The sequence below is a fragment of the Phlebotomus argentipes genome, unplaced genomic scaffold (genome assembly GCF_947086385.1).
Source record: "Phlebotomus argentipes unplaced genomic scaffold, Phlebotomus argentipes genome assembly scaffold_18, whole genome shotgun sequence".
Taxonomy (NCBI): domain Eukaryota; kingdom Metazoa; phylum Arthropoda; class Insecta; order Diptera; family Psychodidae; genus Phlebotomus; species Phlebotomus argentipes.
In genome coordinates this window covers 9,820,473-9,844,974 of record NW_026776177.1, presented here as the reverse complement: position 1 = coordinate 9,844,974, position 24,502 = coordinate 9,820,473, and the positions used below count along the sequence as shown (strand labels likewise).

Sequence of the window (24,502 nt, the reverse complement as noted above, 5' to 3'; positions counted from 1 at the left end):
TCCTTTTTGCCAAACATTCTTAAGGAGAGTCTCTCTGGGAAATTAAATGATTAACTTACGGGACAAATTGAGAAAGTTGTGTGTAGCAGTGAAATTTCCCGAGATTTTTCCCATTGTCTTCGCCATGCAAAATTTTTCCCTCACCACTGGTGCTGAAGGAAACATTTGAGGATGGGGTGTGAGTCCACCCACTCTGGCGTTGAGCATTAAATTCAAATAGCTTTTATTCCCTGAGCCATTTATTCATTCAGCGAACGTCAGTCTCCATTACCTATGGCGTTCCCAAGCAAGGGGAAAAAATTTCAATTCGCTCATCTCATTCTCATTGTAAGAAAGGGGTGACACTATATAATCCACCGCTTTCAGATTGAAACATCCCAACTTTTGCTAGTATTTATGAGAGAGCTTTTTTCATGCCGTGCGATATAATAGCAGAAGACATGTTCGCTGACAGCATTGAAATTCGTGGGGATGTCAAAACATGTTGCTCAAGCATTAGATCAGATGAAATGGTAACCTTCACCTAGGAATCGGCGCTGTTTCTTAGAAAGAAAGTTAAGTCATTTTCAAGACGATTATCAAAGCCCTCAAGAAGGCGCGACAGTTATTTTGTGCCGAAGAATCTGAGCTTCAATTCACTTGTGGTCTGTTTATTCAATTTCACGTAATAATCTGTGAAGTGCACAGAAACTTCCCGTGAATCCGTGTGTGAATCCCTGTGATTCCCTCTTGTCTACTCGACGCCTCGCCATTCTTCATCCCCACGGAAAAGTGGTTGAAACTAGATGGTAAATATTTGTGGGGTGTTTTTTTTTCGGGCAATATTGACACTTTTTCTCAACAATCGCCACGGATGGATTTTCCCCTGACAGCCTGGAGAAGGGCTTTCCCCTCTCGCGTGTGTCGCCACTTCGAGCCGAGTTTTCCCACCGGAAAATTTCCCCTGCATCCGCCCCTCTTCGCCCATCCAGCTCAACAGCAGAAAATCACCGTGCTGTGCCGCCACGAATGTCAGTCTCGGCAATTTCGCGGTGCACAGAGGACGTCTTGCCGGCGAAGGCGCAGCGCGAGAGCACGCAAAAGTGATGAGGGTGGAAAGTTTCGCATTTCACATCTTGTACGTGTGAATTACATCCGCGAGGGGCTTGATTGGTGGTGGTCTGAGGCGCGGATTTTTCACCTGCGTGGAAATCATGCTATAAGTGAATAAAAGTGAATTCTAATTTTCTCCCAGAGTCGTGAAAGGAATTTCCCACCAGACAGAGTGAGAGAGAGAGACCAAAAAAAAATATTGAGGGTAATTTTTCATTCAAAGTGCTTTCGGGTGAGGTGAAACATGGCATTCTTTTTGGCTGGATGAGCTGAGCTCTGGCGTGGCTCTAAATTTGCTAATCTTCGCTCCCTCATCGCCAACCCCATTGGCGCAATATAAGAAGGCGAAATTGAGATCATTCCGTTGGAGATCAACGCTTGAAAAATTAATAATCTCCCACAAAAATTTCGCACGCATAGTTTATGAGGGAGAGAAGGAACATGTGCGATTCGTGCATTGTCGAAGAGATCTTTGCAAGGCAGAAAAGAAAACACAACGTGAGAAGTGATAGTTTGACGCCGGAGAGGCAAAATAAGTTCAGTAATTGAGTTTTCGAAGCAATTTAGATGCGCATTTGCAACCGATTAGAATTTCATTCCACTAGATTTAAACTTAATTACACCATGTAAGACTCTCTCAGCTCTCTCGGCAAAACTTTATATCCTGGGCTCACTACAAGTTTGCGTGTTCTTTATCCCACCTTTAATTTGTCTCATGAGACACAAAATGAGAGTCCTGAGAGCGCTTCGAATCGAGTGCGTGAAATGTAATTAAATCCATTGTCAAAATCCTTTTTGAGCCAATAATTCAGCAGCACTGCATGAAGTGTGGACTTTGTCGTGCGATAGAAAAATCGAAGCAAGGAGCGAAAGATGCCTTTTGACGCCTTTGATCGCGCCGAAGACAGGAAAGAGAGTCACTTTGCCTTCACTTGCAGACACCGAAGCCGGGCGAACAGCGCAGCCAAGGGTGAAGAGCTCATGGTGAACAAGTTGGGGCCATCAACTTTCTTTACAGTGAAATGAAAATGAAAATGTCACTGGTGTCGAACAACACAAACTCTCTGGATCCAATCTCTGTCCACTCCAGGGTGTTTGTTGGGAATCTCAACACGTTCCAGTGTTCAAAAACCGACGTGGAGAAGATATTTCAGCGCTATGGACGTCTCCTTGGTAAGTACAAACCATCTCACACTCAGAGAAAATACCGCGCTGATGCCAAAGATTGTTTTGCGACAGTCAATCTCACGTCTTTCATTGTGCTGAATGTTTTGAGTTCAAATAATTTAGCGACCATAAAAGTTAACTCAACATCACATGGTAAAATTACTGGTCTCAGAAACATATATAGAGAGAAATATGCTAAGTTTCTCTCAGTGTAGACATAGTAATTTTCACTCATTCCATGACGACACCAACTTTATCCCGTTGTCAACACAAATTCAATAATTGCACACATTTCACTTGTAATTTGCGGCAAGTGATTGAATTTCTCTGACAAGAGCTCGAGTCTCAAGTAAAATCCACTCTTGGTCCAATTGAAAAGGATTCAGCCAATAAGCTGACAACGAGCAAAGTTAACTTTACTTGAATTTATCCCAACATTGTGAATTTTGCTAGAGAGTAGGAAACTGAGAGGAATTTCTGATAGTTAAATGTATGTAATGCAATCAAGCACTAAAGCTAAAGACTATGAGGATAGAAAATTGCAATTTGAGCTCTATAAACTATGTTGAGTGTCTTGAACTTGAGGTATTACATAATGAAAAACCATTCATTCGCTCTCATCTTTCCCAGGTATTTCCATGCACAAAGGCTACGCATTTGTGCAATATGCAAATCCCATCGACGCCAGGAAAGCCTGTCATGGTGAGGATGGACGAACGGTCTTGAGTCAAGTGCTCGGTAAGACTTTTTAATCCCCTTCTCAATATTTCACATTTTCCATCGCACTTCAAAACAATTAGTTTCACACACTCTCTATGGACATCCCGAAAACCCAACAACGGAGGAATGCTCGCAAGAGATCCGCTTGCGAAGGAGAGGAAATTATTTCTCAGCCCTCAATTTCGATTGTTCGTTTCAAGTCATTTCCTCTGGAGGGTGAAAAAGGGAAGAAATTAACTCTCATAAATTCAAGTGGAATCGAAGCTCTGAACACGTTTCCAGATAAAAATGCTTTACTGCGTCTGCCAATTGATTCTCTCTCTCTCGCTCTCTTCTTGTAATCTTTAATTGCTGACTAATTGAATTCCCACCAATGCAGCCAAATGCCTCTAAGAGACACCCCGACTTCGCAGCTCCTGCGAACACACGTGACCGGGCCATGAATATCCGAAGGTGTGCGGAGGACAAAAAAGGCACAGAGTCATGGAGACAGGAAGAAGAATCACATCCTCTATCAGTTAAACAAAGTGAATAAACCAATTCGGAGAAAATCACCTCAATTCCAATTGTACGTGACTCTGTGGCATCACAGATCTCTCTCTCCTCCCCTCAATGCCATCACCCTCGGCAGCCCCACCGAAAATTCACCCACCCATTGAGTCCTATCATGATACCCTGAGAAACTTTTCTGGTCCACTCTCGCCCGGGCCGTCGTTTCATGGGAAATGGGAGGAATTCAATGGATAAGTCATGTGTGTTGAAAGTCTTTCCGGGAATGAATAAAAAAGCACAGAGGAGAGACAGAGTTGAGACGATTGCAGATTGGAAACTGCACTGATAAATACAGCTTTTCCTACGTTTCCCTTGGCCGCCAGTCAATTCTGTCACATTCTAACCACGCAGAATCTGATCTTCTATCTAGAGTGATCCCAAGAAGTTGTCTGTCTGTGATGATCAAAGTTTCTCCATTCCCAAGCTTTGTCCAAGGGGGAGATATTATGGTCGAAAGTGGTGTACAGTTAAGCAAAAAGGATTAGAAGTGTTACACTACTTTTTACATCATTTTCTTCATTAAAAATCTCACTGCTTGTATAGGTTATGTAACTAACTTTAAGCAAAATTTAGTACTAAATATCATCGGGAAACGCCCTTTTTTGCATTCAAATTTGAAAAATTCATATTCCTTAGTAAAATTTAGCATTTGCGATTGCTAAGATTGATCATAACCCCTAAAATATAGTTTTATGATACAAAATTGTCTACTTTAAGGGCTGTTTGAATGATTTTCTACTCTAAAATGGCAAATTTCAGTTAATTTCAAGAATTATTTCAGATATCTCAGGGTAATTTTTAGGTTATGATTAACAGTGCATTCGTAAGATTGATAAAAAATTTAAACACATCAAAATATTCGCTAGAAACTTAATTTATTTCCTAAAAACTGTTTCTTTGTAAGTTTTTTCAAGATCATACAAATAAAAATTAAGTCTTTTTACAGAAATTACTGTCTAAATTTGAGGTTATAATACTTTAGACGGTTGGAAAAGTCTATGATGTTCCGAAAAAGGCGAAGGCAGTAAGAAAAACTCATGTTTCAAGTACTGCCAAAGTTCTCGAAGTGTCTGTGATTCTGCACAGAAATTGTGGAAGTAATAGGAAGTGGTGTACACTGTTTAGCGCCATTATCTCCCCCTTGCCATTGTCAACATTTTGTGTCTCATCTTCTCCATCACCTCACGACGCACTTCACCCTTCCGCCCTGAGAAGTCCCGACGTCACAGACAGGAATCTGCAGCATCGCCCCGAAGCATAGTGTGAAATGGCAATAAATTTAATAAGTTTTTCTTTCGCCTCTCGCACAGATGTAAATCTCGTGTCGGAGCCCAAGGCGCATCAAATTGGACGCAAGAAGCTGCAAATGGCGAAAATTGGACAAGACTTGTACGTATAAATTCTTACTTCATCATCTCATACCCATCAAACTTTCCTCTCCTCTCCGGTCATCGTGCAATGATTTACAATTTCGACCACTTAGCACAATGTTTTGAACGTGCGTCTGGAAGTCTTCACGATGTGGAGCACAAATTTTATGACTCTCCTTTTCTCAGAGTGAGGAATATTTGCGTGTCTCCACCTTCAATTGAAACGCGCTCTCAAATGGTGGCAAATATTTACACTTGGGACGATTTAAATATCCGTGAGAATTCGGGTAAATATTTACGGAAATTTACTCTTTTGTACTCCTCATTTGGAGCCCTTTTGGCCAGAGTGAATTTTTACGCGAGATGATTTCGCAACAATGCTTCTTTCACGTTTCTGCCATTTTAATTTTTATTGCCACCGCACGAGAAAGTAGCAATTCTTCCCGCCTAATGTCGTTGACTGGGTGCAAAATGGGCCTCAAATTTTATTCCGGGGCTGCCGAAAAGAAAACCTCCTTCGGCTGTGTATTTAATTTAGCACCACTGCGCAAATGGCGCGAAAAGGGTGGGTGTGAAAAGTGGACAAGAGGGTTTTGTGTATATATTTGTGCTGGTGGAAACACTTGAGCGCCACGCGTATTTATTCCCTATTAATGTTTATATCTCATTATGCTGTTGATTTTTCATTATTTTCATCCGCTTCTCCTTGAGACAATAACAACAAGTTGTGTTTACATTCGGACAAAATTATGCCGAACCTCTCAGCCTTCTCATTATTTATAAATGATTGTGAAAGCAAAGGAATGTGGCGTATATGGAAATGGAGAAAATTGAGTGTAGGGCTTAATTGCTATTTACACGTGTTGAATTTTGATTTGTCATCGAAACACAATTAATTCATCGCCAACATAAATTTTCCGCGACGGCGAATGAAGACATCCAACTCTCACATGGCGCTCGGGAAAAGCCGAGGCGAATGAATAATTATATCTGGGCTAAAATCACAATGCACAAAAATTAATTTGATTGCTATCACTCTTAATAGCCATAATTATCGTGTCAGCTTTCGTAAAATATGTCTCTCCACGCCCTTTGATCTTGAGAGGCAAGAGAAAAGCACTGGGAAAACTGGAAAGGACGTGCCTCTCGTGCCTCTGGGCCATGAATTGACCCAGCTTAATAATGAATTGCGGATTTATGTTATTTCCAGTGAACTAACCGAAAGTTTATAAATTTGTAATTTGAACAATCCGCATTTAGAAATTCTCAGTTTGACTAATTAGTTTCAATAACAATTATAAAATAAATATACTAATTAGCGTGGAACAAAAATAGTTGTCAGTCGATTGTAGACTCAGAAATCCTCTCAATTTAATCCAAGTTAATTTAATACTGAAATTATGCACATAAAAAGCATTGTTAAAGAATGATTTCCGAAATATATCATTGGATATTTCGATGGAAAATGAGCTTGATAGCGAATTAAAGTGATGTAGAATTTCATTGAAAGGTCGCAAAGGACCTTGGAAAGGACTTTGTCATATGTGAAGATTTGACAACCCTAAATCCGCACTCAGTAACTTTTAATCCCGAAAATGTCCCGACAAAGTGACTCATGATACAGTATAAATCCCATGAAGTAGGATGCATTCTACCACCTTAGCTTCCTCCTGTCCTGTGCGGAAACTTTTAGCATCCCTTCACTCGTCACTGATGCACATTCCATTGTCCTCTCTCCAGCACAGTGTTGCGAAATTCTTTGTGGCACTGTAACATAATGTTCTCTTAACAAGAGGATTGTCGACAAGTTAAATCTACAAATGACATGATATCTGTTGCTGACAGTTTTATGTGACACACGGTCGTGTTCCTTCGCATGGCATCATCAGTGTCGTGAGGATGCGAGCGTGTGTTTGTGAATCTTGACGCACAACATGACTTCAAACACCGATTATTACACACAGAAGCTCGTCTTGGGCCCCACAATTGCGTGGAGAATTTTTACTTGGCGCCTGTGGCCGGGGATTGAACAATGGAGACCCTCGAGAGCAACAATGGGCAGACAGATTGGTCTGAACACCCCCGGATATTTTTGTGGCAGTCCCCACAATGGCGATGATGCACGTCTAATTGGCACTTTTGGGTCATTATGGGACCAGCAATGTCGGTCTTCACAGCTCTCCCCATTCTTGTCAGCTGGTGAAGAAGAAAATTATCGCCTTGGGGTGATGAATTTTGAGTCACCGAACACGCTCTCGAGGGATGTCATGGCTTCTGACACTCCTCGCAAAAGTGAGGAAGTCTAGCAGACACTTCTTCACGCTACTTATTTATCATATACGCCCATCAAATGTCTTGGCATTTGTAGTGTTGAATAGAAGAAAACTGATAGCACACGAAATCGTGCCGTTGCAGTTTGTACACGTCAACGCTGCTTCAGGGGAAGTTGCAGAAGCCGATGAAGAGGCAGCGCCTCATGCAACAGCAACAGCACAATCGCTTGGCGGGCATTTCATCAAAAACTAAATTGAATTTGTTCCAACTAACACAGGGCTATCAGCACCATCAGATCTTTTTCCAGCAACACCACAAGTCCAGGCCGAAGCCACTGTTCCGGTGGAAGCTGGAGAACGAAGATAGTGGCACACGAGTGAATGCATCGGTGCAACAAGTAAATCACAACCTCGACCGGCACAAGCCACTCAATTTTCCAGACAACTTCAAAGTCTACAGTGAGTTTTTCCGTGGCCACATTCAATTACATACTCAACACACTCTTTTGCTTAATCATTTTCGCACAGTCCAGAGAGCTTTGTATGTATATATGGGGAGGAAGATGGTCTAGGGAAAAAGCGGGCAACTCTTTCACCGCAGCATTTTCTGCATGAGCAAACGCCAAGGGGCGCGCCTTTCCGCAAGAATTCCGGGCTGAACCAAGTGCAAATTTGCCATGCTTTTGATGCGGAAAATTCCTGTGGGTGGATTTAAAGGGGAAAATCAACATTTTCTTGCACGACACTCTCTCATTTTTTGTCCTCTCGGTACATAAATGCACATTTGTCATAATGTTTGGATTGCTAATTGGCCTCTGAATGAAATTAAGACCGAGATTTGCACTATCAACAGTAGAATAACAATTTAACTGAATATATTTATATCGAATAAGACAATCACACCCATTTTCAGGCAATGCCGACACTCTGATTTGCGGCAATTGCAGAGAACACTTCTCGGAATTGAAGGACATTCTCAACCACAAGAAGACGTACTGTCAACTTCGGATGACATGCAAATGCCAGGAGTTCTCCATTTCGACGAACGGTGAGTGCCATTGTGTGCAGCGTGGAAGTCCTTTTTGTCACCTAATCGCAATTTTTTGGTGATGACCACCACTTTTTGGCATTTGTTTGTTTTTTTGGAAACTATGGCGCACCCAGCAGCTCATTTGACAAAATTGATTTGTATAGTGTGCAAGGAGACATTTACAAATCCATGGGATCTCATGGTGCACGCCCAATCGAGTCACTCAATCAACATATACGAGTTGGACGAGGAGAATCCTCAGAAGAGTGACTTCGAGAGGGAGCGCAGTTCAACAGGTGATCCCTCGCAATCTTCAGATGCAGGAGATTCGAGTTCGGTGAGTGGCCCGAGAGCCTCTGGGGAGGCCTGAGATTTTATCAATTGCCTTGTCTTGCAGGATGAATCTTCTGGGAAAGTGAATTAGTGTGAGCAGAGAGCAGAAGGAATATTTTATCACTTGGCAAATGGGCGTAATTGTGAGATGTATTATGTGACAAAATCTCTTAGAGGCACAGGAAAAATTATATCAATTCACCTATCAAAACAAGAAGAAAAAGTAAAGAATTAAGAAATAAATATTTGAGGCTTAACGGAGGGAAATGATATTATTTCCGCTGTGCTTTGGCTGTGTGTATTGTTTTGTTGGGCGAGGAGATGCGAGAAAATGCCTAAAACTAATTTGAAAGGTGAAGTGACGGAAAGAGAAACGCCAAAAAGAGAAGGGAAGGACACAAAGTAAGGGTGAGTTGAAGAGAATAATCGCCGGGGAGAGAACCTTTCATTTTCTTATGCTATTTTACGGGTTTTCACATTCATTCTCGCGTGACTTGTCCACTTTAATTATTCGAAATTTATTACAGCATTTCAGGAATAGTTTCCTCTCCCTTCTCTCGGACATGCTGTGCCCCTTTTTTGCACCGCAACCCAACCCTTCGCACTGTCCGTGCTTCTCTATACACACAAGACATTAAGAAAGTGTATCATCACAGTGTGACCCCGAAATATTTCCGTCACAGAGACACAAAAGCATCCACGAGACACGCCATTGGATCACATAAATTCACCTCCGTGGTCGGCATTCAAGGTACAAGGAGCTGCGGTGACGAGATGTGGCCAGAAGGGAGGACGAGCACACGGAACTCGCTTCTCCCTGCTGAATGAATAATTAATATTTTGTTGAGATCCTTGAGCTGGGGGAGGCAGGAATAAAAGATATCTCCTCGGGATTTTCCACTTGTCACACAAACCCTCCTTTTGTGCCCATGTTTTGTGGATACACTCTTCACGACTTGTCCCCCATGAAGTGTCCTTGCTGCAGCTTCCAGTGTCTCAGTGCAGTCGCTCTCCTGGATCAGGTGACAGTGGCACAGGAGCATCAACAGGAGCAAACGGCCCAAATAAAATATGCACGAGACAACAGAATCTGACACTAAAGTTCAAATAAGGGAATTTTCATCCATCACTTCAGTAATTATGCACTCATATTTTCTATTTAAACTGTTGCCTAATGGAAATTAAAGATGAAAACCCGTCCGAAAAAGTGAGCCGAAGCCAAATTTGACCAAAATAAGTGCAGAGAATGAAGAAAAAAATCGATTTTATTAGCATTTTCAGGTTTTTCTTACCTTCCCATGCAAATTAGAATAAATTTGTTTATGCACTTGTATTTCTTTTCGGACGAAATGTTTTAAAAACCACCGTAAAAAATACATTTTATGGATTGTCATTTAAGTATACGAATATTAAATCCACCTAAAGCGCTTATCGCCTGCATGAAAACGACATAAAAGCATTTTCATATGTTGGTTAAATAGTTCTAAGGCAGTCAAGTGTCACTTTTCAGTTGCTTCTCGACGACGTCTTGGAAAAGTTAAGAAAATCAGGATCATGGATATTGTGGACAAAGGTCAATTCACTCATTTGGACTATTCTTTCTTCGTGGTTGTGTTCTTCGTGAGCGGCGCGATTGGTCTGTATTATGCCTTCAAGGCCCGCAAAACCGCGTCGACGATCGAGGATTTTCTCCTCGGAGGCAGAAATATGAGCATTTTCCCTGTTATCGCCTCGTTGATCGCCACGTCAGTGTCGGGAAGTTCGATTGTCGGACTGGCAGCTGAAGTCTACACTTATGGAACTCACACTTGGATGTTCGCACCGGCTCTATTTGTCATCCCTTTAGTGGTTCCGACAATTTTTCTGCCCATCTTCGCGGAACTCAAGTTGACTTCGAGCTTCAAGTACTTTGAATTGCGATTCAATCGACGAGTCAGACTCCTTGCCAGCTTCATCTTCCTCTTCACGGGACTCATTTTCCTGCCGGTCACAGTTTACGTTCCAGCCTTGAGCTTCCAGAGAGTCACTGGCGTCAATACTTACGTCACCATCGCGATCTTGTCTCTCCTGTGCGCTTCTTACACGGCAATCGGCGGATTCAAAGCTGTACTGTGGACAGACGTCGTACAATTGGCGCTCATGATCGTGGCTTGCATTATCGTGAGCGTGATCGGAACTCGAGCCGTTGGAGGACTCGGAAATGTCTTCCGAGTCGCCGATCGTGGAGGAAGAATTGTCATTGCAAACATGGACATGAACAAGAGAAGCTCATTGCTTGCATACTTGATATCATCAACAGCCATAAATACCTTTCAATTTGGCCTCAATCAAACCATTTTGCAGAGATTTCTCTCGTTGCCCAGCCAGAAGAAGATGACAATATCAGCTTGGATGCTAGTTTCCGTGTTTGGCATGATTCTGTGCTTCTCTCCGTTTTTGGGCATTATCGTGTATGCCAACTATGAAACTTGCGATCCCATGAAGGCAGGAAAAATACAGAGCATCGATCAGATTCTACCGCACTTCATCCAGGAGAAAGCCTCTTTGTTCCTCGGATTCAACGGAATCTTCATTGCTGGCGTGTTTTCAGCCGCTTTGTCAACAACTTCGTCGTACTTGAACGCCATGAGTGGCGTTATCTTCGAAGACTTTGTCAGCAATTGGTTCCCAAACATCAACCAAAACATCGCCAACAGAACGATGAAGATTATTGTGATTATTCTAGGAATTCTACAGATTTTCTTGGTGTTCTTCATCGAAAAGATGGGAATGATTATGCAAATGACAAATCAGTGCATGGCTCTCAATACTGCAGCTCTTCTAACTCTCTTCGTGCTCGGTGCAGTGTTGCCAAAGGCGAATAGCGCGGTATGATGAGAGACGTTGATATAGAAGACTTGACTGTATTCAGTAAACTTTTCCAGGGCGCTCAAGCTGGAGCTTTGACTGCCATTGTCAGTGTTCTCACTCTGATCATTGGAAGCATCAACAACGAACCCGAACCGACTCTTCCTTTCCGAACGGACGGTTGCAGTGATTCTTTGACGGGTGCTTCGAACTCAACAATTGACCATTTTCCTCACTCTTCAAGTGACCAAGAAGACATTTTCTGGCTGTTCAGAATCTCCTTCATGTACTTCGGCTTCATAGGAACGTTCTTGGGTATCAGCATTGGATATTTGACCAGTCTTTTGACCGGAGGAAACACTATCGAAGACCAGAGACTTTTGGCACCTTTTCTTCGGACTAAAGCTCTCACTGAGGAAGAAGTCAATCTGAGAATAAAAGAGTGAAATCCTGAGCAGTGCTTTCAATCGAACTATCCAATGAAATATGATCAAAAAGGATGGAAAATAACTAATGAAAAATGAATCATAAATTGTGGATAATACTGTAAAAATAGCGTAATTTTTTTATTTGAATAATACTTTTCAATATTTTAACACCTTAAAGCTCACCCCGTCGCAATTCCGCCCCAAATGGTTCACATGAAAATTGTATTGAGCAATTGTGTGACATTCTCTCGCTATACCTTTTCACTGTGTGACAGTTATTATTATTATTTTCTATGTATGTGCAGCACAATAAATAATTCGACGGTGGCTTTTCACGCTGCGACCGGGTGAGAGGACACAACAATTCCGCGTGCGAATTTTATAGCTACATTGGAAAACAATTTGATTGTTCATTTTTCATGCGATCATGGCAGTTGTACAGCAATAATTTCTATACCTCTCTTCGTGCACACTTTTGGGGCTGCAACATGGAAAATGAGGCAATAGTGGACAAAAACTTTCTATGGCATCGCTTCTTTTCCCCGAATGCTGATTTCATTGTGCCAAATGTACAAAAGTAAATATTGAAGCGTTTGATTCTTCTGTTGAAATGTGTTTTCCCTAATAAAAGTTGGTAGTAAAAGTTTTTCTCTTGAATTTCATACAATATTTGATTCCATCTTTAGTTTATCATAATATAAATAATGTTGCAAACATCCACGGAAAGTTACTGCAGTTTGAGAATTGGAATTTATGCATAGAATGTTACATTTTCAACAATCACATAACGTTGAAGAATTGCCTTAGTCCGAAAAAATACAAAGTTCGCCCTTATTCTTCCTGGAAAAGAAATGAAAATGCGCTCTTAATATCGTTGATAAAGCCTCTTTTGAGGGACGAGTGCACGTTTGCGAAGAGTGCAATAGTCTCTTTTCAAATTTCTCCAGCTTCTCCACATGCGGATAGACAAAGGCTCCTCGCCAGGCAACAGTTGCAGCGCTTTTCAGGTGGATTTTCAATTAGGCGCACATTTGCAGAGCTCTCCACATGACCTTTCATGTGCCTCGGCGAAGAATGACAGGCGGAGTGCATCTTCATTTGTATGGCCCTCGTGAGGACAAAAGAGCATCCGGACGAGGACCTCTTGTGCGTAAAGAGTTGAAACGGTTGTGCTTATGTCGTTTCTTTCGTCTCGTATTTGCACACACATTAATTGAAATACAATTGAGACGTTGTGTCCGGAGGAGACCTAGGAATCCTCCGTTGTGCACTCCATCGTGGCAGATTGTGTGGAGTGGCGACGGAGGAAAGCGACATACAGCGTTTCAGGGATAATTCTTTAGTCTTTGTCAATATTTGCCAAAGTGATTAAAGGATTTGCAGAGAGATGCGCTCAACTGGTTGCCTCTGTGTCTCCTTTCGGAGGCACGATGGCGAAAAGGAGTCAAAGGGGAGTGATTTTATTTGCTCAACACGAGGAGTGGAAATGTGCTCTTTTCCCAAGAAATTCTACAGCACCTGGAAAATCATCAACCCATCAATTTGCACACCAGCATCACAAGACAGATTCGACACATATTAAAATACATGACAATCACGGGAAATTAATTTGGGAATTTCCCTGAAGAATGCGAAAAAATCCTCATCACTTTCACGTCAACTCTCTCGTGTATGTTTGCTGAGCATGAAGAGCGTGTGAGTGTACAATACTAATATAATGTGAACTTATTAATTAAATCACAATGGACAAATTACATGGTGAGCTTTTCCACCACGCCTTCAACTTGTTGAATTTAAACGCGAGTGACACGTGTGGAATTTTTTATCCGACCCACCCAAAAATAGTGCCTAATGGAAAGCCACCCACTGAGACACTCAGCCAAATCGGGGTGGGAATAATTCAGAAATGTGTTCTGCAATTCCTGGAAAATGCCCTTTTGTCTCTTATTCAAGAGAGAAAAAATGACGAATTTCACTGGGCGTGAAAACCAAATGAAAAATCATCATTTTCTCTGAGTGTAGCAACATATAATGTGAGAATCGTTTCACTTAATTCCCTTTTTGCTAAATCACTCTTAATTAAATTTTATTCCCATTTTGATGTTAATATCATCATGAGCGATTTTCACGCCCATTTAATGCACTTCAATTACACCTATAAATAGCATATTTGTGCCTCCTTGTAATTGAGATTTCAGCCCAGTGTCAAACTTTCCCATGACTTTCATTTCGTGTCAATCTTCCTTTCTGTCGTGACTTTCCTATTTGAACTGCAACTGCACGAGTTGAGCGCCGAAAGAAACAGAGTGAGATTGCCGTGAAATGAACATAACGTGCGCTATGTCTATAGACAAAAAGCACATACTTTGTGTTTTAGCGCGAAATGGAACTTTGATTGCTTATTCCACACGTTCGGCGTCTGATTACAATATGATTAGCACTGTGGAAAAGTTTTAATTAAAGGTGCAGTTTGTGTGCACAAAAGAACAACAATTTAATATGAGCTCTGCAGCGAAATGCAAAAGCGCTGCATTTTCCAAAGTATCATCCAACTTTGACACTTAAAAAAGGTAAAAACTTTGTCAAAAATATATTAATTATTGAGCGGTCTTTACTCACAATTTCTATTCTGAATCCATCGAAATTTCTCTGAATTATTCAACACATTGCGCAGTTTCATATGACACATTAATGCTTATCAACTTTAAGTGTGGTCATTATTAATTGAAATTTCTCAGCAGGAAAATTTAATTCGTTTTTAATGGGAATTTCAGTGTGACAAAAACCTGCAATTTCATAAATCCTGCAACCCTTACACATATTTACACGTCAAAAAGGAACTCAAAAAGGCGCATGAAAGCTCTTCTCCACCAGAGAACTTCAGTAAAATTGTGTGAATGTCATTAAAAAAAATTACATCTCTCATAAGCAGCACAGTGAGGAAGATTGAGCTCAAATGGTGATGAAAATGCACCTCTTTTCGTGTTAGTTTTCCAATTTTACACAATTATACAATTGCCTGGAGCAACGCTGACACAGCGAAAAAGAATGTTAGTCCCTGCAGATGTTCTATTATTCATTTAATTTCCTGAATTCGGATATTTTTCCCCACTCATGCGCTAAATATTTTATTTATATCTCTCTCACAACCTCTCACTTGCTAATTGCATTTTCCCACACACACGGGTTCTCTGCATTTGTGAATTATGAAAGTGCACGGAGAGATTGGAGTTTTATTTCATGTGTGGCTTCTTTCATTCATAATGCGAATGCACATTACAATGTTGCCGCATAGTTTGTGATTTGAGATATATTGAAAAATTCCATTGGCCCAAGTTAATTCAGTGTAATATCAGAAGCCCTCTTGTCTCTCTGATGGAAGTTATAAGCCATGGCGAATGAAAACAAATTGACGATAATTTTAGTTATAGCGAAGAGACACAGCGTAATGGCAGTTTCCGTGCTCCTTTATTATTCCCATTCAAAATTATTTCACTTAATGGAGCTTTTTTCTTCTTCCCCTAAGACGAATCAATTTAAATTCACGCTGGGCACACAAGGGAGGGGGAGAAGAGATAGAGAATCTTTTGAAATTTATTGCAATTTTCACTTTTCTTAAGAGAGAGAATAAACTCTGGGTGAAATGATAAAAATCATTCGGCAACAAATGGAGGGAAAATTACTAATTTCCCAATAACTGAGACACACTCAGGACTTCCTCGCACACGAGTATCCCTCTCGCTTCCGACATCAAGAGTTGGGATTTGGAAGGGTCAGTCGGTGTGTGGCGAGAAGGGTGGAAATGACACACATTAACTGTGTAAATCACAGTGGAAATCTCTAATGTACGCGCGCCCCCTTAAGTATCATCATTAATAGGGAGCATTTGTATGCCAGCAGATGCTCCAGATTATTTCCACACATTCTCGGGCCACAGAATAGACTTCCACGGGCATCACAGGCGGGATCACATGGCGAAAGCAGGGGATTACACTTGAGATGGAAAGGTATGAATAGCGCCTCTCTGTCGTTGTCTCTTCGAGATTCTGTCCCATTCGAAGGATGCACTCTCTGCCGAGCGAAGGTACAATGTGTAATCCTCCTCAGACAGAAGAATGTTTGCGAAATATTCACCCAGTGGCGCCCGGAGGGTGGAAATTGTGCCAATTGAGTGCGCAACGAAGCCTGCAATTCACACTCTGCGCCACTGGCTTCCACTCTCTCTCTCACCTCGCGCATATATAATTCTGACAAATTGGCAATATCCACAATAAGGCGCGCACTTTCCGCGATTTTCCACCGCAAATTTTCACAATGCACGGAGAGATGTAATTTCCGCCCATGATAAAATATTTGTGCTCTGTGGGAAAAATGCAACATTTCATCCTATATACACACACACAGTCCAGGATAAAATTCCCAGAAGCAACACACAATATGTCATCGCGGCCAGAAATACTCCTGATCTGATCCTGCAAATTTCCGTGGTGTTTTGCAGTGCATCGGACGAAATGGTGTCACCCAATCTGGATGATTCTCTTTGCACCTCTTTTGGATTAATAAGAACACACAGACGCCCGATAGTTTGTGGATGTGTCGCTGGAAATCATCAGGTGAAAGGCGTGCTTTTTGCCAGAAAGCTCGAAAGCAAATGAATGGCACAAAGCAGGCATGAAAAAAAACTCGCTCAAGCACGAAAAGAGTGTGGATTAAACAGCAAAATGCAGCACACCATCCAGAGGAAGTGATATATGAGCTCTCGCCTTCCTATGTCACCACACTCCCTTGCCGGACGCCCTGCAGCCACCCTCGCGGCCACCCTTTCATCTCCCCCATCCTCGCGATGGAAACACGAGGCGAGAGGGATCTCATGGTGGAAATATCAGCCAAATGGCACCCCAGCGCTGGGTTTCGCCCTGACTCTCGGTGACATTATATGACTTTTCGCCCAATTCCACCCCACAGAAGCCCATCGATGGTGCTTGTCGATTTTATGGGCGCGCAAATAGCGAAAATGTCGTTTGATTTTATGACTTCTCCATTGACTTTTTGTCACACGTCGCCTCAGTCTCACGTGCAATTCTGTGTGGAGAATAATTATTTTTACCATTATTCAATTATACGCATAAAACACCCGCCATTGAGCACTAAACACATCGATCAGTTTCTCAATTATAACCCAACAATAAAGGGGCGAGTGTTGATCTCTCGATTCCGATCTGAGTTAGCCCATTAGCTCATAGAATCTAGGATGAAGAATCGTGTAGTTAGGTTGATTCATAGAAATTCACCTTGCAGTGGATTTTAAGTCTTAAAAGACTCAGGATATTTGCCTATTTTGGGTCAAACTGAAGGAGAATTTCTTGGGAATTCCTGACATGGCAATTAAGCAAATTTTAAGAGTTCCCTTTTGCTCAACACGCATCCAAGCTGAGTACTTAGTGAAATGTCTCTTTGGAGTGTCATAAACGTGATAATTGTTTTAAATTATGACAAAGATTTTCGTCCCTATTTTGCGAAGAATTCGTCACGCAATTGTGCGCGCAAGAGAAAGCGAAGAACACTTCGTCGAGTGCCTAATCGTCAATATGCTATGCAAAACACTTTCACAGGATTATCCAATCAATTGAGTAATAAAGCCCAGCGGATTTTTGCCCAAAAAACCATATTGAGAGCTGAAAATTTATTGAAGAGCCAAAAGCGGGTTGATTTTGCTTGTGGAGCAAATTTCGCAAAGCGATTCTGTATAATATGCGCATATATCACTCTTATCACTGAGTCCATTTCCCAGGAATTAATCCACCTCTATATATAGTCTCTCTCCACATGCAAAGGAAAGCGTCCCTGAAGAGGGAGAGACCATCAGTTCACCAGGGCGAGGGTTCAAGAACTTTGAATTACAATTTGACTCCGGCACAGCCAGTGATTTGCCACGGAGTCGTAATTATTGCATTAATTGAAATCCAATTGAAACAGCAAAACGACAGCTTGTTGCTTTTAACATCTACAAATTGTAAGGAATACACAAATGTCTGCCACACCAAAGTGCAGAATGCATATTTTGCTCATTAATTGCGAAAAAAGAATACTGAAATTTACACAGTTTTGAGCGACAATTTTACCAATAATGTATTTTTTCATTATATTGACGAGTGAGAGTCAAAAAGGGTCACATTGTCAATAACAATACTTCAAAGAGTGAAAATTACACGAAGATCATTGAATACTTGCACAATATTTGAAGCGCGGTTTTCAATTTTACCCAATAAAGCTGAAGAGCCGCGAGTTTTTAATTCTATACGCCAATTGGTTCGAAAAGCCATGCGATTTCATATTTGTACATATTCATAGGAAATGCCCAAACTCGCACATCTCTTGCATTTTATTTGCCCAGCATTCGCAGATATGATGTGCCACAGTGGCGCTTTTTGCCACGTGAAAGCTGCGAAAGCTCATAACTATTTGAGAGCGTCGTGCTGCTCAAATATTCCAAGAGTGGCGGAATAAAATTTTATTGCGATATTTATTAGAGTTGACAGTATTTCCCAATATGTATTTCCACGAAATTTTGCATAATAATGCGAGGGCCGCGGCGCAGAGTGGGTGGCTTTGGCTGGTCTCGACGCTGTTTTGTTGGGCTTGGATGTGTGCAATATCAATAACCACCACATCAGAGCTTCTGCGGAGCTTTTCTGCTTGTGCTCACATGTGAAGCACTGTGTGCAGTTCCTCTTGTGAATTGTGCAGAGCATCAAATGCTGAATTAATGGTAAATGAGCCGCGCCACCCTTTTCAATGTGCAACACTGTTTCACAATAACACGGAGCTGCCCAAAGTGGCCGAGTCAAAAGCTTTTCACTGTTCAACTGTATGAAAATTTCATATTTTGGACGAGAAAATTGGAGCAGAACTCTTCTTATTTTCGTCCATTCTGCCACTGAAACACGCTGTGACGCCACGCGGAAGAGCAATAGTGATAGTCATCGCTCCACAATCACAACAATTCCCTCTATTTCGCCCCCTTTCTTCCGCTCTGCGATGGAATCCTCGATGTCCACCGCGAATATATCACGATAGAGTGGAAAATATTGCCACCACTGAACTGAACATCACTTCCGATCGCACTATCTCCCCCTTGATGGGCACAAATTAGCTTGCAAATTGCTCTGATTCGACGATGTTTCGCTTGAAGTGGAATAAATCAAAAGGAAAAAAGCATCGGCGCTATTTCGAGGGAATTTGCGGGGACTTTGAGTGTGAATCTCGTGAGGAATATAACGTTGGCTCTCCACCACAATCATCATTGTCTCGCCATCACATTGCGAACATATGTTATAACCTCTTTCTAAACATAATAATATTCACTCCATATTTCCACCCCGGCGTCCCAATAGGGAGCCAATGGCGTCCCCTCGGCAAAGAGCGCCCCATAATCATGAAAGTCAACAATAACTCATTTCTACGTGACCGGGATTTTTATGATGGTGAGACAGAATCTCGTGGAAATGGCATCAGTAAACTGTGTGTATTGTGTATTTCCGGAGCATTCTAATATAGCCACCGAGACGAAAAGGGTGGCGGAATGTGCAAGAAATACAGTGGGAAAAGTAACTCGAGTTGTTCATTGCACAATTTGCCATTTAAAGCCTCGTTCTCGCCATCCGTGAGTGGCCATTCCGTTAAGGGGCGGCCAAAGGAGGGATCGTGGAGGATGAACTGCTTTCTGAGAAGCATTTACACGCCTTATTTTGAGTACTTTGCGGAATATATAAGTACATTTGCTATACAGGAACGGCTCATTGTCAAGTTTATGTACCTTTGGGGCATTTTGCAAATTGACTGCAATTCAGGGGATAAAGGATTTTTCAAAATGCCGTAGATTCACTGAAATGTATCAATATTACCCTGATTAGCCAGATCTGGACGTTGTTTAGGCCTTTCTTTCTCTCTGATTTTCTTAAAGAAACTATAATGCTACTGGTGGTGGCTTATGGCGAACATGCCCGTGTCACAATAAATCATTCATTCATTCATTCTTAAAGAAACTCATTGCTACGTTCCTCTGGTCTCTCTGCATGTCTTTAATTCCGTCATCATTGCTCATTCGCCACTCCTTCAGCTATGTGACTTGGGAAGAGGGAATGACCCAGGATTATTCAATAAATAAAAAATATTTTGAGCCCAGCATTCTCGATACAAAACTATTTTGGCTTTGCTTTTCGCGCCGGCACGCGCCACCTGGTGAACGATAGAGACAGCACAATCGATGTAATTTTCAATCCTCTTCCCACGAATCAGCAAACCAAGTGAGGAAGTAAATGGAATATTTACTATTAGCAATATAATATGATAGAAAATAAAATCCAACAATGTTCGTAATACAGTGAGAAGCAGTGAGTCGCATCCCTGGCCGCCCGCCGGCCTTTATTCGGCCTGTCGGAGCCTCGCGAGGCGCTGCGTGAGTTCGTCCTGCTCCTGGGACACCTGCGTGCTCGTGCCGATGGTGGAGGCCTGCGGACCCGTGGGCAGCTCCATGTTGAGCTCCAGGCCCGCCTCGTCCGCCACCTGCTGCATCAGCGAGTCCACGTCGCCCTGCGGCACAGACGTCGTGGTCGTTTGCGACATTGTGTTCTCCATGTAGGAGCTCTGGACGTCCAAATCCTCGAACTGCTGCTCGAACTTGTCCATCAGCGAGGAGATCTTCTCGAGATTCATGCCCTTCATGGCCGCGTCCATGGCCTTCACCACTCCCGCCATGGAATTGGTGACTTTCCGGGTGGTGAGCGCGGACTGGACGCGACTGGCCACAGCATCCACCCGGGCGCTCATCCGCAAGTAGTTCAGCGACTGATTCTTCTGTCGAATCGCATTCTCTGCGTGAATCCGAGCAACTTCCATGTTTCCCTTCTGGATGGCCTTCTTTGTCTTTGCCTTCTCCAGCTTCTCCTCCTTCTCGCACTTCTTGGCATTGCGCTCCAGATCCTTGACAGCAAACTTCAAATTGAAGAGATGCTCTGTGTGCACGAAAAGTGTGAGTTAAGGGAAATCACAGGGCAATAAATACAAAAATTGCTAATAAAGGTGATTCATGGTCAAGACGGAAGGAAAACAAATGTGTTTTTGCGAGCTTTCTCGCTTGATAAAAGGATACTCTCCATGGCCGAGACAGACATTTCGTTCCCCGTTTTGATGACTTTTGTATTTTCACAGCACAACAATCAAAGAGTTTGCTAAAAACTCACTTTTACGCGTTTTATCTCGAGATTTCTCGCTCTGTGACTCACTCTCTGCGACAGCGGATTTGACATTCGTGGATCGGCATGCGCAAATGTCACGTCACACGTTGAAGGGTTTCATCGATTTTCCATCGACTTGTCAGCGACCGCATGGCGTTTTTCTTTCACAACATCATCGACCATGGCTGACTCCAGAAGTTTGTGTTCCGCTCTTGTTTTTGAGTATCTATTCCGTGTGGACAAGAGTATTGCCAATATATTCAAGAAGAAAACAAATGCGGTAAGTCCCTGCACAATTTCCAATAGAAATCCCCGCGAGAATCGGCCTAATGTTCGAGATATTGTGAAATTCCCGTGTGGCCCACGCGGCGACGCACGTGTGAGACGCATTTGTGATTTTGCTGTTATTTCCGCCTTTGCAGAAGGATTTGGGCAAAACCTGCGCGAAATTTGAAGAGGTGGTCGAGCACTTTGCCAAGACCTTCCCGAAGAAGGCCGTGTTGAGCAAGGACAAGGGCGGAGGCTCGAGTTCTGAGGAAGACAGTTCTGACGAAGAAGAAGACACTTCCGCGAAGAAGCCACAAGTGAACGGGAAACCCACGCCCGCCGCTAAGACTCCCGCCAAGAAGGCCCAGGAATCCAGCGATTCTGATGACTCCGACGAGGCGGAAGCGCCACAGCCTGCCAAGGTGAGTGTCTGCCAAAATGCGTCTTAGATGAACGCAGTGGCGTAGTGAAATCGCCCGGGAAATTCTTATGAGTGAAATTATCGCTTGCCCACCTCGTGAAGCGTCAAAAAACACGTGTTTCCTTTTGCAGCTCAACGGCAAGGCAACACAGAAGAAGGCGGAGTCCAGCAGCGAGGAAGAGGACAGCGATGATGAGGATGTGAAGGTGCCAGCGAAAGCTGTGCCAGCCGCCAAGCCGGCACCCACAGCCGCGGCCAAGAAGGCCGCAGAGTCTTCATCCGAGGAAGACTCGAGTGACGATGAACCCGCAAAAGCTACTCCAGCAAAGGCACCTGCAAAGACAGTCGCGGCGGCCAAGAAAGAAGAGTCCTCGGACGAGGATTCGAGTGACGAAGAGCCCGCGAAAGCACCCGTGAAGACACCTGCCAAGGTGACGGCTGCTGCTAAGAAGAAGGAATCTTCCGAGGAGGATTCCAGCGATGAAGAGGAAGAGAAGAAGGCTCCGGTCAAGGCGAAGCCCACGCCCAAAGTGACACCGGCCAAGAAGGCGAAGGAGTCTTCTAGCGAGGAAGAATCGTCTGACGATGAGCCGCCGCCAGCGAAGAAGCCAGCTGTGGCGGCGCCTGTGCAGAAGAAAGTCGCCAAGAAGGAGTCTTCGTCTGAAGAAGAGGATTCAGATGACAGCGACGAGCCGCCCAAGAAGACGCCTCTCGTGAAGGCGCCGCAGAAGAAGCAAGAATCGTCGAGCGAGGAGGATTCAGATGATGACACACCGGCAGCAGTGCCCGTGGTGAAGAAGCCGGCGGCGAAGGTGGCGGCCAAGAAGGATGAGTCCAGCGACAGCGATTCCGACGATGACGATGCGCCGCCGGCCAAGAAAGTGGCTGTGCAGACGCCCAAAGCTGCCGCCAAGAAGAAGCAGGAAGAATCGAGCGAAGAGGAGGATTCTGATGAAGATGAGAAGCCTCAGGCGCTGCCTGTGAAGCAAAAGAAGACACCGGCCAAGGCACAAGAGGAGGAAGAGGAGGAGGAGCACTTCACACCTGGCCAGAAGAGAAAGGGTGGCTTCAACACACCGAATGACAAGTACTCGAACTTCGTGAAGTCCGGCGACAAGGTTAGTGTCATATTTTTTTCATGGATTTACTGCGATTCACACATTGAGAAACACATTCGCAAACTTCCAGAGGGAAGATCAGAGTCCGCATTGGGGCCAAAATACGCCTTTCCGGCGGGTGCGCGAGGAGGAAGTGGCAGTTGATGCTCGCGTTAGTGATAATTCCTTTGAAGCCAAGGTCAGTGCCCTAAAGTATGAGGCAAAAAGAGATCAATTAACACAAAAGAACTCTGGCACCGTGTGTAAGCAATCAGCAAAAATGTCCTTGTTCGAGATCTCGTCTCCAATTTGTTTATGGCACTGTCTTTCACGCTATATATCGCAGGAAAACGCATTTTTACCATCTCATAGTTCAACATGGTGCTAATTTTTTTTGTGTTAATTCTCTCTTTTCTGTCTCTTTTCATGGTGATGCAAAAACTCGTCAAACAAACGAACACACACAAAATGCATGAAAAGAAGAAGTTTGGCGGCGATTCCGGTGGCGGCTTCCAGAAGAGGCAGTCCTTCGGCAGGGATGGCGGCCAAGGAGGAGCGCAGCAGCGGCCGGGCGATTGGACGTGCAACAGCTGCCAGGCGAATAACTTTGCGCGCAACACGCAGTGCTTCAAGTGCGGCGAGGCCGGCGGCAATGGCGGCGCTGGCGGCGAGAGGAAGGTCTTCACGCCGCGAGAGGGTGACTGGACGTGCACGGGCTGCAGGAAGACCAATTACAAGAACCGAACGGAGTGCTTCAGCTGCCACGAGGCGAAGACCGACGACGCGCAGGTGCACAGCGGCGACGGCAGCGGCGGCGGCGGAGGGTTCAGAGGAGGGCGCGGCGGCGGCTTCCGGGGCGGGCGCGGGGGTCGCGGAGGACGCGGTGGCGGCGGTGGTGGATTCCGCGGGGGCAATAGGAATTCCTTCGGAGGCTTCGGCGGCGGCGGACAGCAGAACAAGAAGATTTCATTTGACTAATTAATTTTTGCAGAATTTCAGATTCTTATCCATAGTTTAAGTTGACGAGTTTTTGCATCGCGCGCAACTCTTTTTTATTGTTGAGCTCAAACTGATGCGAATTGTGTATGTGATGTGGTTTACATTGTGCAGAAAGGCGCTCGCGGATCGTGGGGCGAGAAGGCGAACAGAGATCTCAAGTTCACCAGAGGGAAGTCATTCAAGCACGAGAAGACGAAGAAGAAGCGAGGATCATATCGCGGTGGAATGATAGATACATCCGTCAATTCGATTCGGTTTGAGGATTGAGAGAAGTCAGCAAACAAATATTCCCCTTCAGGCATTAAGGAAAAAGCATTATTCTGTAAGACAGGAAGGATTTCTTGGAGTTTTCCCGTCTGCAAAGAGCTATTTTGTAATGAACTCTTCCATAGTTTTCATGAGTTTCTCATTAAAGTTTATCGGTGCATTTTTTGTTGATTTGAGCAGAGAGTATTTTTATATGAATTTTTCTTTTATTGTAATGCAAGGAGGAAAACGCCAAGAAATGTAATACACATAAAAAGCATAAACTTTAATGAATTTTACATAATGATAGTATGTAATAAACAATGTAAGCTAGAGGAATTCAATGTGTCTGCTATTCTTGGGATGTCCAGAGCTAAAGTAGGTTGGAAAAGAGGCGGAAATCGCGCTCCTGGAAGTGCTCCAG

General features: G+C 43.4%; 4 protein-coding genes across 10 annotated transcripts; 3 read left to right on the top strand and 1 right to left on the bottom strand.

Moving 5' to 3' along the window:
- The first annotated feature begins 1,016 nt into the window (after window positions 1-1,016).
- On the top strand, window positions 1,017-8,794 carry LOC132260448 (uncharacterized). Of its 5 annotated transcripts, XM_059758557.1 has the most exons (9): window positions 1,027-1,117; window positions 1,235-1,297; window positions 2,031-2,265; window positions 2,890-2,997; window positions 4,842-4,920; window positions 7,317-7,633; window positions 8,088-8,222; window positions 8,339-8,541; window positions 8,602-8,794. In XM_059758557.1, the coding sequence occupies exons 3-9, from the start codon at window positions 2,115-2,117 to the stop codon at window positions 8,626-8,628; spliced, it is 1,020 nt and encodes a 339-aa protein (XP_059614540.1). In that variant the 5' UTR covers window positions 1,027-1,117; window positions 1,235-1,297; window positions 2,031-2,114; the 3' UTR covers window positions 8,629-8,794. The 5 variants fall into 5 exon arrangements, with proteins under 5 accessions (XP_059614539.1, XP_059614543.1, XP_059614542.1 ...); XM_059758556.1 differs by having other exon boundaries at window positions 1,017-1,297; XM_059758560.1 differs by having other exon boundaries at window positions 1,025-1,297; window positions 8,369-8,541.
- Window positions 8,795-10,051: 1,257 nt separating this feature from the next.
- Window positions 10,052-11,931, top strand: LOC132259850 (sodium-coupled monocarboxylate transporter 2-like). The gene is made up of 2 exons (XM_059757646.1): window positions 10,052-11,405; window positions 11,462-11,931. Exons 1-2 carry the CDS (start codon window positions 10,092-10,094, stop codon window positions 11,828-11,830), a joined length of 1,683 nt encoding a protein of 560 aa, XP_059613629.1. The 5' UTR covers window positions 10,052-10,091; the 3' UTR covers window positions 11,831-11,931.
- Window positions 11,932-20,136: 8,205 nt separating this feature from the next.
- Window positions 20,137-21,123, bottom strand: LOC132259729 (charged multivesicular body protein 1b). The gene is made up of 2 exons (XM_059757479.1): window positions 20,964-21,123; window positions 20,137-20,826 (listed from the first exon to the last, which is right to left on the bottom strand). Exons 1-2 carry the CDS (start codon window positions 20,983-20,985, stop codon window positions 20,237-20,239), a joined length of 612 nt encoding a protein of 203 aa, XP_059613462.1. The 5' UTR covers window positions 20,986-21,123; the 3' UTR covers window positions 20,137-20,236.
- An 80-nt stretch (window positions 21,124-21,203) lies between these two features.
- On the top strand, window positions 21,204-24,417 carry LOC132259539 (nucleolar protein dao-5). Of its 3 annotated transcripts, XM_059757212.1 has the most exons (5): window positions 21,204-21,328; window positions 21,471-21,737; window positions 21,868-22,854; window positions 22,925-23,032; window positions 23,944-24,417. In XM_059757212.1, exons 1-5 carry the CDS (start codon window positions 21,230-21,232, stop codon window positions 24,097-24,099), a joined length of 1,617 nt encoding a protein of 538 aa, XP_059613195.1. In that variant the 5' UTR covers window positions 21,204-21,229; the 3' UTR covers window positions 24,100-24,417. The 3 variants fall into 3 exon arrangements, with proteins under 3 accessions (XP_059613195.1, XP_059613194.1, XP_059613193.1); XM_059757211.1 differs by lacking the exon at window positions 22,925-23,032 and having other exon boundaries at window positions 23,317-24,153; XM_059757210.1 differs by lacking the exon at window positions 22,925-23,032 and having other exon boundaries at window positions 23,314-24,153.
- The last annotated feature ends 85 nt before the right edge of the window (window positions 24,418-24,502 follow it).

Bases quoted from the DNA above. Each gene is read 5' to 3' on its own strand.
- LOC132259850 (XM_059757646.1), top strand. From the start codon at position 10,092: ATGGATATTGTGGACAAAGGTCAATTCACTCATTTGGACTATTCTTTC. The intron at 11,406-11,461 runs GTATGATGAGAG...AAACTTTTCCAG, and splicing joins TGCCAAAGGCGAATAGCGCG to GGCGCTCAAGCTGGAGCTTT.
- LOC132260448 (XM_059758556.1), top strand. From the start codon at position 2,115: ATGAAAATGAAAATGTCACTGGTGTCGAACAACACAAACTCTCTGGAT. The intron at 8,223-8,338 runs GTGAGTGCCATT...TGGCGCACCCAG, and splicing joins GTTCTCCATTTCGACGAACG to CAGCTCATTTGACAAAATTG. The intron at 8,542-8,601 runs GTGAGTGGCCCG...CTTGTCTTGCAG, and splicing joins ATGCAGGAGATTCGAGTTCG to GATGAATCTTCTGGGAAAGT.
- LOC132259729 (XM_059757479.1), bottom strand. From the start codon at position 20,985: ATGTCTGTCTCGGCCATGGAGA. The intron at 20,827-20,963 runs GTATCCTTTTAT...TCGTGCACACAG, and splicing joins GTCTGTCTCGGCCATGGAGA to AGCATCTCTTCAATTTGAAG.
- LOC132259539 (XM_059757210.1), top strand. From the start codon at position 21,230: ATGGCTGACTCCAGAAGTTTGTGTTCCGCTCTTGTTTTTGAGTATCTA. The intron at 21,738-21,867 runs GTGAGTGTCTGC...TTCCTTTTGCAG, and splicing joins AAGCGCCACAGCCTGCCAAG to CTCAACGGCAAGGCAACACA. The intron at 22,855-23,313 runs GTTAGTGTCATA...ATGCATGAAAAG, and splicing joins TCGTGAAGTCCGGCGACAAG to AAGAAGTTTGGCGGCGATTC.